General features: G+C 41.2%; 1 protein-coding gene across 2 annotated transcripts; it reads right to left on the bottom strand.

Annotated features, from left to right (window-relative positions):
• Nucleotides 1-1,868: 1,868 nt before the first annotated feature.
• On the bottom strand, nt 1,869-14,178 carry MGARP (mitochondria localized glutamic acid rich protein). Of its 2 annotated transcripts, none has more exons than XM_029957262.1 (4): nt 14,054-14,178; nt 9,738-9,841; nt 4,033-4,126; nt 1,869-2,704 (listed from the first exon to the last, which is right to left on the bottom strand). In XM_029957262.1, the coding sequence occupies exons 1-4, from the start codon at nt 14,133-14,135 to the stop codon at nt 2,259-2,261; spliced, it is 726 nt and encodes a 241-aa protein (XP_029813122.1). In that variant the 5' UTR covers nt 14,136-14,178; the 3' UTR covers nt 1,869-2,258. The 2 variants fall into 2 exon arrangements, with proteins under 2 accessions (XP_029813122.1, XP_029813190.1); XM_029957330.1 differs by lacking the exon at nt 14,054-14,178 and adding an exon at nt 13,031-13,186.
• Between the last annotated feature and the right edge of the window lie 71 nt (nt 14,179-14,249).

The raw sequence follows: 14,249 nt of genomic DNA, 5'->3' as shown, positions 1-14,249 counted from the left end.
CTGTAGTATCTCTGAGGTATGCCCGTATATTCCACTCTAGTTTACCATAGGTGAAAATCTCCACAATGACATTGCTATAGAGCACCAGAACTAGCAATCTTCCATATACCACAAGGAGGTCCTCGTTGCCATCTAGCTGAGTGACACGATTCCAAAATCTGATTTTTAGTGTCTGCTTCCTTGGACCACATCCAATTATCTTAGGTGGCATTCCCTAGGAACAAAGCAGGAATTTGGGGGCAGTTGACCCCCAAATTTGGAGGAGTGCTATTGCAGAGTAGTAGAGAGGAAAGCAGGAGAGAGCAGGGGAGAAAAGCTAAACAAAGACGTAATATAGACTGGAAGCCAGCTTCAACCTCAGCCCCCCAGGGAGCTCTGGAGCATGGCCTGTCCTACAGAGTCGGCCCCACCTTTTGTACCACTATGGCATTGAGTCACTGGCTGTGAGCCACCTGGGGTGAAGGTGGGGCGTGTGTGTGTAACACGCACAGAAGCTGGCCCAGGTAAGGGGAACTAGGCAGAGCACAGGTCCACCAGAACACCCCAACTTACTCCAAGGAATCGCTCAGAGCCTACAAGACCTGGCATGATGTGGCTCATCCCTGCATCACCCTTGTCCTCTTTCTGAAATCATCTCCAACCACTCCCTCTTTTCTACTCCACTTGAGCCACCTGGCCATCTTAGAATTCCTCAAATTCTCTAGCATGGTCATGCTTCAGCGCCTTTGTACTTCTCAGTTCCCCCATCCAGAAGGATTCTTCTTCCCCTGTCCCTCCAGGTCCCTTGTACATCCTTCAGGTTTTTACTCACTAGACAGCTTGTTAGCAAGGCTATCTCTGGCCATCCCATCTAAAATTACAACTTCTAGGGTGCCTGGGTGGTGTAGTTGGTTGAGTGTCCAACTCTTGATCTCAGTTTAGGCCATGATCTCACAGTTCGTCAGTTTAAGCCACATTAAGCTCTGTGCTGACAGCGCAGTCTCCTTGGGATTCTCTCCCTGTCCCTCTCTCTCCCCCTCCCCTGCTCACTCTCTCTAAAATAAGTAAATAAGAATAAAGTAAAATTACAACTTCCACCCCTAAACACTTACAATCCCTTCACTTTCACTACCTTTCTTTTAAAACACTTGTTGGTATCTAACATACTGTATAGTTTTCTTATGTGTTTTTTAAATTATTTGATCATATTCTAAAATATAAGCTGGAAAGTGTAAGAATATTTATCTTTTTTTTAAATTTCTACATTTAAAACAGTGCCTGGTAGGTTATAGGCACTTACTTAGTATTTGTCGAATACATGAATGAATGAATGAATGATTCCTGGCAGAAAGTATGTAAGTCCTCAATAAACATTGTCTGAACTAGGGCGCCTGGGTGGTTCAGTCAAACATCTGACTCTTGATTTCAGCTCAGGTCATGATCTGATGGTTTGTGAGATTGAGCCCCAAATTGCTGTCAGCACAGTCTTACTTGGGATTCTTTCCCTCTCTCTCTCTCTCTGCCCTTACCCTGTGTGTGTGCACATTAGCTCGCTCTCTCTCAGAATAAACTTAAAAAAAAAAACTATTAAAAATCATTGTTCAAACCATTGTTTGAACTGAAATAAACTGAAATGAAAAACTTTGGCACAGGGCACAGTCCCCCACGTAATATAGATGGGAGAATGGATATATATATATATATATATATATATATATATAGTTATATGCAGGGTTCTCCATAGGCTACATGTTTTCTTTGTTCATGTGATGTTATATGTGTGCGTGTTAATCTGTAATCTATATCTTATAACATAACACATAATCTTTGATATTATATATTATACATTATTTATACAGATAAGTATTAGCAAATAAAAACAGAAGCACTAAAGATTTTCCAGTTTTATTTAAGTGAGTTCAAATCAAAACTCAAGAATCTAGAATCACAAACATTAAAGTAAGGTACAGGTACAGCAAAATTAAAGTGAATGCAGGTAGCTCAACTGCTATGATGTAAAACTTAAATCCAAAGACGGAACTCTTTAAGCTGTTCACTGCAATGTCGTATTCTGATCTCAGAGAGTAGGAAACTATTCAGACATGTAAAATCTCAAATCTCTCAATCCTGAAATCTATCAGTAGATGCCAAAAATCTTCAAGGCACATCAAAGTTTTCTAGAAAAGAAGCCTATTTTGAAACTAAGATTACTGAAACTCCAAAAGCACCTATCAGACACTCTATGGCCTTCTTTTGCTGAAGTGTCACTCAGTGTGAGATTAGCCTTGAGCAGAGGCTGCCTCGGAACCAACACTGGCTTCCTCCTGGAAACCATCTGCAGCAGAGGATCCTGACTCAGCTGGAGGCCTCTCTTCTTCTGGTTCAGCAACGTCACCGGAGCGTTCCTTCTCTGTTGTCCCTTCATCATCACTGATGGCACCGGCTTCATCCAACGCTGCATTCTGAACCGCCGAGGGCATCTCAGTGTTGACCTCTGCCGTTTCGCTGGGTGCTGCAGGTGTACCCTCCTCCCCAGCTTCAGCACCAACCATGTGGGTCTCCACCAGGGTGTCCTCCAAATCACCTGGACGGGCTGAGGCCTCTCTCATGGCTGCACCTGGAGCATCCGATGTATCTTCTGCATCGACCTCTGGGACTTCCACAAGAGATACTTCAGGGACTTGTGAACTTACTTTCTCAGCTTCCACATGGTTCTCCTTTTCACCTTTAAGATTTAGCCCATGAAGCAAAGTATTAATTTAAAGGGCATGACAATACAGTGGAACCCTGTGCAGTCATGTTTAAAAAATGAGAAAAATCTGTATATACTGCTATGAAATGGTCCTCAAGATAGATTGCTAAGTGCAAAAAGCAAGGAAGAGAGCAATGTAGACCGTATGGTGCTATTTGTCTTAGGACAAAAGAAGGGTAAGGTATACATAGAAAGTCTTTATTTGCAAGACTCTCTCTAGGAGGATACAAAGAAACTGGTATTACTGGATGCCTCTGGGAAGGGAAAATGGGGATCTGCTTTTTCATAAACCCTTTTGAACCTGTTAAACTTAAAAAAGTAATTTACATATATTATTTACTTACATACAAAGAACATGAAAATAAACAGCCAACATGGCATGTGAAATAGCATGGGAAAGTAGCCAAATCACTAGTGGATAACTGAGCAATCACTAATCCTCTCTCAACCTCAGTTTTATCATCTGCAAAATGGGGATATCAATAATATCTACCTCACAGAGCTATTGTAAGCCTTGATTAAAATAACGTGAATAAAAAGGGGTTTAAAATCAAAAGTGCTATGGAAATGCTGTATTTTACTATTATTACAATCAGCCTTCTCATGATTATATTGTTTATTGATAATATTCCATTTCTTACTGTTGTCAGGACTCAAAAGTTAAAATTGATTCATAAGCAACTATTATCTCTGTCCCTAAATAGCGATCATAGCAATCGGCAATAATGGCATTATAATTGAGATGGACAAAAGCATTTAAAGCAAGCAGTTTAAGGCAAGAAGTACACATTAGCGTGAAAATGTCAAGTTTCTGCTCTAGTAGTTGCCATTTTATCAATCAGATCAACCGAGGGACTTCAGAGCATGGCTGATTGTACAAGTGTCAAGTGTACTGTAGACAGACATAAACGGGTGATCTTAGACAAAACTGAAACAAAAGTTAGTTTTAGGATTAAAAAAAATAATAAGGGAAGTGAAAGGTTAAGTTGCTGAGAGAGACAGACACTAAAATTATGCCTGCATGAATGGAAGCCTGAGTAGGGGGAAAGTAATATTACCACACAAAGAATTCAAAGCCACTGGTCAGCAGTGCAGATGTAAAACGCTTTCATTTATTTAATGCACTCATTCAAAACGTATAACAATATTCTTTAGGTTTTGGTTGGACTTTCCCCTTCCAAATGAACTCCTGCCCAGGGCCATTCTGTCAAGTCAGGAAAGAAACCCCAAGCAAATAGTGTTCATTGCCTAAGATAATGGAAATCACTGCCTCAAGGGAAAAAATAATAAATTCACTTTACCTTGAAGTGGATGTAACTCTGCTCTGGTTTTTTCTTTCAAATTTGTTATATGTTCCGTGTGTTTGGCTCGCTCTGATGTGACTGTCTTGTAAGTCTGAAAGTAAACGTGTGCTGAAGTTGATTTCTTGAGTTCTGAGATTCATCATGCCAAGTTCAAAGGTATATACAATTCAAATGGTTATTTATTTATTTTGAGAGAGAGAGAGAGAACGAGTGGTAGAGGGATGGGGGGAGGGGGAGTCCCAAGCAGATTCCGAGCTGTCAGCGTAGAGCCTGACACAGGGCTCAAGCTCACAAACCATGAGACTGTGGCCTGAGTCAAAATCAAGAGTCAGACACTTAACTGACTGAGCTACCCAGGCATCCCCAAAGGTATATACAATTCAAAGAGAATTGTATATTTTGTTATTTTGTTTCCCTTTTGGAAACTTTTGTTATTAAGTAAAATACTTTAAACCGGAAAAAAAAAAGGCTCTAACAAGAGTCAAAGATAAGAGAAAACACACACTAGATAAGATGAAGACAAAGAAAAAAAAATAGACATTATGACAGGCATTTATAAATATCTTCTAGCATTTATCCCAGGGAAATGGAAACTTATGTGCACACAAATACTGATGGGTGCTTTATTTGTAACAGCCGAAAGCTAGAATCAGTCTGGATGTCCTCCGACAACAGTTGAATGGTTAAATAAACTGTGGTGCATCAAACTGTGGTACTCAGCAACAAAGAGATACAACCTGTAGATACAGGTATGACAACTTGGATGTATCTCCAGATAATTATGCTGAGTGGAAAAAGCCAGTTTCAAAGGGTTATACAGCTTAATGATTCCATTTATGTAACATTCTTGAAATGAAAAGTTATAGAAGCATCGGGAGTCTGGGTGGCTCAGTCAGTTAAGCATCCACCTCAGCTCAGGTCATAATCTCATGGTTTGTGGGGTTGAGCCCTGCCTCAGGCTCTATGCTGTCAGCTCAGAGCCTGGAGCCTGCTTCAGATTCTGTGTCTCCCTCTCTTTCTGCCCCCCACTTTTGCTGCGGCTCTCTCTCTCTCTCTCCTCGTCTCTCAAAACTAAATAAACATAAAAAAAATTTAAAAAGAAAAGTTCTAGAAACAGAGAACAGATTAGTGGTTGCCAGAGCCAGGAAGAAGGGGAAGGCCAAAGAAAGTGAGCGCAATTATAAAAGGGCTACACAAGGGATCCTGTATCTTGACAGTGGTGGTGAATACATGAATCTACGCCTGTGACAGAACTGCCCAGAAGTAAATACACACACATACATACACACGTGCATGTAAAAGTGGTGAAATCTGAATAAGGTCAATGGATACTATCAATGTCCACTTCCTAGTTGTGATATTATATTATAGCTATGAAAGATATTAATCACCTGGGGAAATGAGGCGAAGACCATATTAGATCTCTCTGTTAGCTCTTCTAACCGCATGTGAAACTCAACCATCTCCCAATAAAAAGGTTTTCAAAAATCTTCCAAAATAGCATATTTGAAGGCCCCAATGAATTTCCTTAAACAAACTAGGTTTATTCCTTCTAAGCAGCACTATGACCTGACAATGGGTTATGTGTGAAATAGAATTAAAAACAAAGCTATCTTAATCATCAATACAACATGCAGGCTTCCTTTCATTTTATATTCAAGTAGTCATCTCTGACCTGTAGCTGATGATTTTTTAAAGACGAAAATCTCACTAGTTAGATAACATTGTTTATATTATCTCAAATTGTAAAAGGTGTAGGTAGTGATTTATCAGTTATGGTAGGATTATAGAATTTTAAAATTTTATATATGTATATATAGTATTCCTTACATTTTTAATAGTCATAAACCAAGCATCTTATTAAAAATTGTATTTTGCGGGGCACCTGGATGGCTCAGTCGGGTTGAGCATCCGACTTTGGCTCAGGTCATGATCTCACAGTTCGTGGGTTTGAGCCCCATGTCAGGCTCTGTGCTGACAGTTCAAAGCCTAGAGCCTGCTTCAGATTCTGTGTCTCTCTCTCTCTCTCACTCTGTCCTCCCCTGCTCATGCTGTCTCTCTCTCTCTCTCAAAAATAAACATTAAAAATTTTTTTAATTGTACTTTGCAAATTACACACCACTTTTCAGGATTTTAAAACTAGACTATGAAAATGGAAAATCAGGGGCGCCTGGGTGGCTCAGTCGGTTAAGCCTCCAGCTTCGGCTCAGGTCAGATCTCACGTTCGTGGGTTCGAGCCCCGCATCGGGCTCTGTGCTGACAGCTAGCTCAGAGCCTGGAGCCTGCTTCCAGTTCTGTGTCTCCTTCTCTCTCTGCCCCTCCCCCTCTCATGCTCTGTCTCTCTCAGTATCAAAAATAAATAAAACAAAAAAAAAATTTTTTTTTTAAATGGAAATTCAATAACCTCAAGGGTGGAAATGATCCCATAGTAGCCCTAACCATCCCCCTAGTGTTTGGTGAGTTCAGACTGGAATCATCTGGGTTTGAAACCTGCAGAGCAAACAGTCAGCAGCAATGCTGGTCACCATTTCCAATTAAAAGCAGGGAATACTTTCCTAATAGGGTGGGAGCTCCTGACCACTTATCAAACCACTATGCTGAGTCAGCATGCTCAGTTCTCAGTCCTCAGCACCCTAAAGCTGAGCCTGTGCAGTTTACATCCCTGAAATGCCATCCCAGAGCAACATCCTAGAGAACATTAGCCTACAACACAAGGTGAGAAAAAAACTAGTTTAGGCTAAATCAAAGAGATGATGATATCAGGATGACTCATACTCATGTGTGGCCAAAAGAATCTAGCTTTTCCAAATCTGACATAGTGAAACACAGAGTAGAGGAAAGGCCTATCGGAAGAACCTTTGGAAAGCCTTAAATCTAGACTTTGGAAGTTATTACCAAATGATATTATGTATTAAATGTAAGCATTTAAAATATCCCACAAATATCTCAGACCCTCAAAAAACTGAAGTGACCAGGGCCTCTCTCAGATTCCAAGAGGCCCTTGTAATATAAGACTTTCCTTGGAAATTAAAAACTGGCTACAGAGCAACTTTGGATTCAATTCAGATCAATCTAACATAAAACTTCTTTTAGTACAGGACAAAAAGGGAGGGAGAGATCTGAATACACGTTTTCAAGTGCCTCATATCCTGTATTTCCTCCTGACAACACACTAAGATTCTTGGGAATTAAGGCTTCCAGCATTCCAGAGTAAAACCACATATTCTTGGGGTGCCAGGGTGGCTCAGTCTGTTAACTGTCCAGTTCTTGACTTCGGCTCAGGTCATGATCTAACAGTTCATGAGTTCAAGCTCTGCATGGAGCTCTGTGCTGACAGTGTGGAGCCTGCTTGGGAGTCTCTCTGCCCCACCCCCATCCATGCTCACACTCTCTCTCAAAATAAATAAACAAACTTTTAAGAAATTTAAAAATTTAAAAAAAATCACTTTAAGAAGGGCGCCTGGGGTGGCTCAGGTGGTTGCCTACTTCAGCTCAGGTGATCATCTCGCGGTTCCTGAGTTTGAGCCCCCATGCTGTCAGTCTATTAGTGCAGAGCCCACTTTGGATCATCTGTCCCCCTCTCTGCACACCTCCCCAACTTGCACTCTCCCAAAATTAAATAAATAAATAATTTTTTAATTATTAAAAAAAACCAAAAACATATTCTTAGAGGTGAAGAGAGTTAGAGATCATCACCTTGTCCAACTTCCTCTCCCATTGTGAGAGAACAAGGCCAGAGAGGGCTCACAGGAGCAGTCTGCTTATAACCTTCCAGTGTAAGACTGCTTTTGCAAAGAAAGATTTAGTGGACTGGAGAGGTTCGCGTCTGGCCCTAATAAACATAATCATGGGTAGAGTGAGCTCCAGATGAAATTCCAGCTTCCAGCTTCCCACATAGTCACGTGGCCTCGTCCAATCTCTGTATCCCCAGTGGCCTGCATCCAATGATAGTAGCCCTGGGCAGTGAGTTCAACATTCAGCCGCAGAGACAGCGGAAGAGAAGGCATCTGGGTATGAGTGAAAGCTGACAGATCAGCGGAGGACAATACTATAAGTGACATGTTTGAAGTTTCCTGGCTTCTTGAGGCTCTCACAATTCTGAAGATTAGAATAAGTATTTTGGTTTGGCCATTTACTTCCTAGTTATGACTAAAAATCCCTCTATGTGTATTTCTATAGGGTGAAACCAAAAGGTAATAATTGTATACTGTTAGAATTTCTGAAGAATTTACATTTATTTTACTTTTATTCACAATGAATATTAAATTTTTATGTAAAAAATTAGTAACAAAATGACTCATACAGATTTATCTTATTTAATGCACAATTATTCCATCATCTTAGCTCCAAAGTCATACTATTAAAAGCTTTGTTTCACAGTGATTATGTGGGTGGAGTGGATAAAGGGACCAGGGAGGAAACATTTTTCTTTTTATTTTACATTGTCTATTTAAAATTTATTTTTATTTATTGATTTTTAAGTTCATTTATTTATTGAGAGACAGAGAGCAGCAGCAGCCGAGGAGCGGCAGAGAGAGAGAGAGAGAGAGAGAGAGAGAGAGAGAGAGAGAGAAGGAATCTCAAGCAAACTCCACACTGTCAGTGTGGAGTCCAACACAGGGCTGAAGCTCACAAACAGTGAGATCTTGACCTGAGCTGAAATCAAGAGTCGGGTGCTTAACTGACTGAGCCACCCAGGCACCCCTATTTGGAAGTTTTTAAAAAAATGTATGAATATGGGGCACTTGGATGGCTCAGTTGGTTGAGCATCCGACCTCAGCTCTGGTCATCATCTCACAGTTCTTGGGCTAGAGCCCCATGTCCAGGGTCTGTGCTGACAGCTCAGAGCCTGGAGCCTCCTTCAGATTCTGTGTCTCCCTCTCTCTGCCCCTCCCCCACTTGCACTCTATCTTTCTCTGTCTCTCAAAAATAAATAAATAAATCTAAAAAAATTTTTAATAAAAAAGTATGAGTAAACATTATTTTTAAAAAATAATAAAAATGTATAAAGATATATAAAACCAGTAAAATCTATGGAGACAGTAAAAAAGATTGGGTGAGGAAAAGGTGAACAGGTGAATACAGCGGACGTTTAGGGCAGTGAAACTACTCTGTTCTGATACTATAGCGGTGGATACATATCATGATACGTTTGTCCAAGCCCACAGAATGTAGAATACCAAGAGTAAGCCCTAATGTACACAAAACACTTTAGTTAATAATAATGTTTTGATTTTGACTCAGCAGTTTTAACAAATGTACTACATTAATGTGAGATTGTTGGTGGGGAGAGGGCTGGGAGGAGGTATGAGAACTCTGTACTTTCTGTTCATTTTCCTGTGAACCTAAAATGCTCTAAAAAAATACTCTATTTGTTTTAAGTTAATCTTTCAAACCAGTTCCTGTTAAATGTTAACAATAGTCCCTACCTTATAGAATCACTAATTATTGAATAAGTCTGGAGTCTGTCATATGATAAACACTCAAATGTCATTTCTTATTATTAGTATTTATAATAACATCAATTATACTGAAAGTCACCTATACTTGGCGGTATTAATGGCGATTTTATATTTAAAAAAAATCTTCATAATCTTGTATATTTAATTAATTCTGTGTCCTGATCTTGACAATGCTTTGAGTTTTGCCACAAGTTGTAAAATATATGAATTACTGAATATTTTGGTTATTTAAACACTTACATAATATCCACCAGCACTGACTGTGACACCTACAACCAGATAATAGATCATATTTGATCCAGATGATCCAGGCAATTTGTTAGATGACATCAAGCGAAGAGACGCTAGGGAAACAAGTTTAAACATAGTTAGCTCCACCATTTAAGCAAAACTATTTAAAATAATTGTATCTTAAAAAAATCTTCCCCTTCAGTGACCTTAGAATCTACTAACATCAACTGATTTTGGCTTAAGGGAAAACAGTATTACAAGGTAGGGTAGTAATTCCATTTGACAGTTCCCAATCTAATTTGATTAAGTACTTATGAAACCTGTCAGCTTTATGTGCAGCATCATGCTTTTCTTGGAAGGAGTGCAAGCGAGGGTAAAGAGAAGTGACAAAAGCACTGAACAATTTTAACAAACAAGATGCAAAAGAAATTCATTTGCTGTATGTACTCCACCACAGGATTCACTGGAAAAGACCATTTTTTCCAAAAACATGAATTAAATATCTTTGTACTTAAAATTTACATGCTAAATAAAACATGTTGAAATCCAACACATTTCTATAAATCTGTAATAAAGTATAGGTAGGAAAAAATTTTTAATTTTTCCAATGCAAAGCCTTTGCAAAGATGGGCAGATAAAAGCTTTTTAAGACAAATGTTGCAAAAAGGTCATATGTAAAACCAAACTACAATTCTGTACAAACTAACAGAAATAGATAAAACTATATATTATTACGTTTAAAAATATTTACTCTGTAGTATTAACACTTTCATATGCCATATACCCTATAATTAAAATGCTTATAATAGTAGTCCCTGAGTTTGAGCCCCATATCGGGCTCTGTTCTGAAAGCTCAGAGCCTGGAGCCTGGTTCAGATTCTGTGTCTCCATCTCTCTCTGCCCTTCCCCTGCTCACATACTGTCTCTCTCAAAAATAAACCAACATTTAAAAATTGTTTTCTTAATGTTAATGGACTAAAAGGTAGAAAGAGCTTAAAGTTGATATAGCTCAAATTCTTTAAAGATAAAAAAAGTAGAGACATCTATTCATTCAACAGATACAGCTGAGCATATCCTATGTGTTTGGCATTGTTAGCATCATTAAGGATGTAATTGTGAAAAGATATACAAGGTCCCTAGCCTCAGGCGGCTCACAGTGTAGAAGGAGGGAACAAATGTACAGACAAATAAATGCAGATGAACAATTGCGACACAATATGAGAACTACTAGAACAGATGTAAGTAGAAGTTGCAACCACAGCATGAACACTAGTGAAAAACATCAGCTAGGTGGTTCAACGCGGTTGTTAAAATCGAAGAGACGTGAGCTGGGTTTTGAAGGGAAGTAGAAGAAATTGTCAGATAAATAAGGGAAGAGAAAACTGCACTGGAGACAGCACGGCAAGGAGAGTTGTGTGACTGGGAAAGTGCAAAGTAATTGGAAGTGGCCTGACGAAGAGTATGGGTGCAAGGACTCGTATGAAGTTCTGATTTGCAGAGGGCAAGTCTTAAGACATTTGCACGGATTCTAAACTTTTGTAGTAGCAATATTAGAAAGATTTTGTACGCATGTTTTTAGTTTAGATATAATGATCTTCTCTTGGAAAAAATATTTTTTCCACACAAATGTACCCAAAGAGGCTATCATAAGAGGTTATGGCTTTGACTTGTAGTGGGGCTTTTGTTGTTTTAAACAAACATCTGTTATTAAGTAGAGAATATGTAGCTTCTATAGTTGACAACCAGACAGACAGATTAAAAAGGTTAGGGACGCCTGGCTGATTCAGTTGGAAGACCATGCAACTCTTGATCTCTGGGGTGGTGAATTCGAGCCTTATGTTGGGTGTAGAGATTACGTAAATAAAAATAATTGAAAATACATATCAAAAAATCATTTTAAATAGGAAGCAAAAAAGAAAATCAGAGATTTGAGTAAAGACTTAAACACAAATACAATTATGACACTTATTTAAAAGAGCAATGGGAGTCTGGGTGGTTCAGTCTGTTAAGCGTCCAACTCTTGATTTCAGCTTAGGTCATGATGTCACAATTGGTGAGTTTGAGCCCTGCATTGGGCTCTGTGCTGATGGTATGGAGCCTCCTTGAGATTCTTGCTCTTCTCTCTGCCCTCGCCTGCTTGCCTGCTCTCTATCTCTATCTCAAAATAAATTAAAAAAATAAAAGAGCAATGAAATGTGAAATAAATATTTAATAAATATTTAGCTAAATTCATGTATATCCATACAACGTCAAAGAGGTATTAGAAGTTTTGCAGAGAATATTTACTTACATTAGAAAATATTTACAATATATTAAACAAAAAGTTCTAACAAAATACTCCATACAGAACTATCTCAGTTCCTAGAAGCGATGTGCCTAAGAAAAAAATGCAAGAAGAAAAGGTCTGGAACATTATATATACTAAAACTTAAACAGTGGTATTCACTGAGTGGTAGGATTACAGATGATTTCTCTTTTGCCTTTCTGTGTTCCTTCCAATGATCTTACAAACCCAAATTATTTATTAAATTATTGGTTCATTTAAAAAGTTACATTTTTAAAAGCAAAAGCCAGAAAACCAAATTTGATGAGACACAGCTAAAACCTTACCCTTCAATAAAACTGAAACAGTTTTAATTTTCAACAAAACAGAAAGTGCCATAAAAGTTTAATTAATGTCCATGACTGAAGCCAAATTTCCAGTCAATAATACTTCTTCAAATACATAAACAAATCAGTGCTACAAAAACAAAAAGGAATTAGATGAAAATCAGAATAAGATCAGTGTTGCTACAACCAATATTGCTAACTACCGCTTTAGAATTTTTAACCTACTTTTCCCTTGCCCCAAGTTGAGGCGGAAACTATTTGAAACGCGCAGCTAACAGAAGAAGTGTGTATGTTTGTGCCTGAGGACCGCGGTGGGTGCGGGAGATAACGCTGCGGAAGGCCAAGGTCTGGGGACGCCTCTCTCTCCCCACCCCCACTCACAACGGCCTTGTTATCTTCAGACGTTTAAAATTAATGGCTTCTATTTCGTCGGGGGGGGGGGATGCTGTATCGTGGTATAAAGATCAAGGGAAACGAAGATGCCTTATTTCTGTTACTCGGGATGCAACTTCTCCCTACCAGTATTTTAAGAGAAAAATAAAGCTAGCTGGACAGACCTTCCTTCCCGCCCACCACCACCACCACCTCGGGTCCAGCAGGTGCGGGGGGTGGGGGAGGAAACTGGCCCGCGGAATTTTCCGCAGGAGGGTTTCTCTTTCTCGGGCTCGAGCGCGCGCTTCGGGCTGAACTACCTGACGAGCCTCAGGAAGTGAGGCGACGTTTGGGGAGAAGTAAGAACTTTCCAAGACGTTCTCTCAAAGCCGCCGGGCTGGGCGGGACGGAAAGGAGCCGGGAGCCGGAGGAGGGGTGCGCAGGGGCCGCGGGGACCCAGCTGCGCGGAGCGCAAAGCCGGCCCGGGGCGGCGGGGTGCGGGCGGGGAAAACACGCATGCTCGCACTTTGTAAGCACCTACGACGTTCCGGGCTCTAGAACAGTCGCTCTCGTCTAAGTCAAGTTTTAGTGAAGAAGCTTCCAGCTCGCACTACAGCTTCCCCTTTGGGAGATTTCTGCAGACCCTCCCTCTTACCCTGTGTCCCCCAAAGTGAAGGCGGCGGATACGGGAGCGGCAGAGCCGAGCGGCTGGGTGGCTCAGGTGTGTGTGCAGCCCTGAAGGAAAAAGCTTCGAAGGCTCGCGGGGTTCAGGCTGCCGCGCCCCGGACAAGCCTTGAGTTTATTTACTCGGGAGCATTCACCCGACTTTCACTGAGCCCGCGCTCCCTCCTCCGCCTCGCGTGGCTCGCAAATGAGTGTCCACCTCCCCAACCGTTCCTCGGCTTCCTCACGAAGTTGGAGAACGCACTGGTCCTCATACTAACAAGAAGAGTAAGCTATGGATACGTCAGCCAGGCACTTTTCGAAGCGCTTTTAACTACATATTAACTCATTAAAACTCACAACCATTATTGTCCCCATTTTAGAGATGAGAAAGTGAGGTTAAATCACTTGCCCAAGATCAAGATTCGAACCCAGGAAGCCTACTCCGGATTCAGAAGCCGCTCTGGGAAGGTCCCTTACTTCCAAAGTTTTCAAAAGCTTCGGGGGGCGTCTTCCCCGCACCCTTCCTCCATCCCTGCCCCTATCCTCAAGCTCAGGGTTCTGCAGCTCGGGCCGGTTTGGGTCCACTGGGTGCCGGCGGGAACCCGGGCGCCGCAAAATCCGCGCGCGAGGCGCCTGTCCTCTTCAGGCTTGGACGCCCAGGCCGGCGCGACACTCACCGTCCTTCCGGAGCGACGGGGGTCCGGGGGGCGCCCTCAGAGGCAGCGCCAGGGTCTTGGAGACCGCCCTGCGGAGATACATCGCGCCCGCCGCCGCTGCGCTGCAAGACTCGGCCGCTTCGCGCGGGGCCAGGCGCGGGAGCCCCGGCGAGCCCCGCCCCGGGGAGGAGCGCAGACCCCCGCCCAGCGCCTGCCG

This window comes from Suricata suricatta, chromosome 1 (genome assembly GCF_006229205.1).
Source record: "Suricata suricatta isolate VVHF042 chromosome 1, meerkat_22Aug2017_6uvM2_HiC, whole genome shotgun sequence".
Taxonomy (NCBI): domain Eukaryota; kingdom Metazoa; phylum Chordata; class Mammalia; order Carnivora; family Herpestidae; genus Suricata; species Suricata suricatta.
This window is presented reverse-complemented; position numbering and strand designations above follow the sequence as displayed.

What these genes read in the sequence shown, in the direction of transcription:
- MGARP (XM_029957262.1), bottom strand. Translation starts at nt 14,135, where the DNA reads ATGTATCTCCGCAGGGCGGTCTCCAAGACCCTGGCGCTGCCTCTGAGG. An exon ending in TCAGTGCTGGTGGATATTAT is followed by an intron (nt 4,127 to 9,737) that starts GTAAGTGTTTAA and finishes GTTTACTTTCAG; the next exon opens with ACTTACAAGACAGTCACATC. An exon ending in AGAGTTACATCCACTTCAAG is followed by an intron (nt 2,705 to 4,032) that starts GTAAAGTGAATT and finishes TAAATCTTAAAG; the next exon opens with GTGAAAAGGAGAACCATGTG.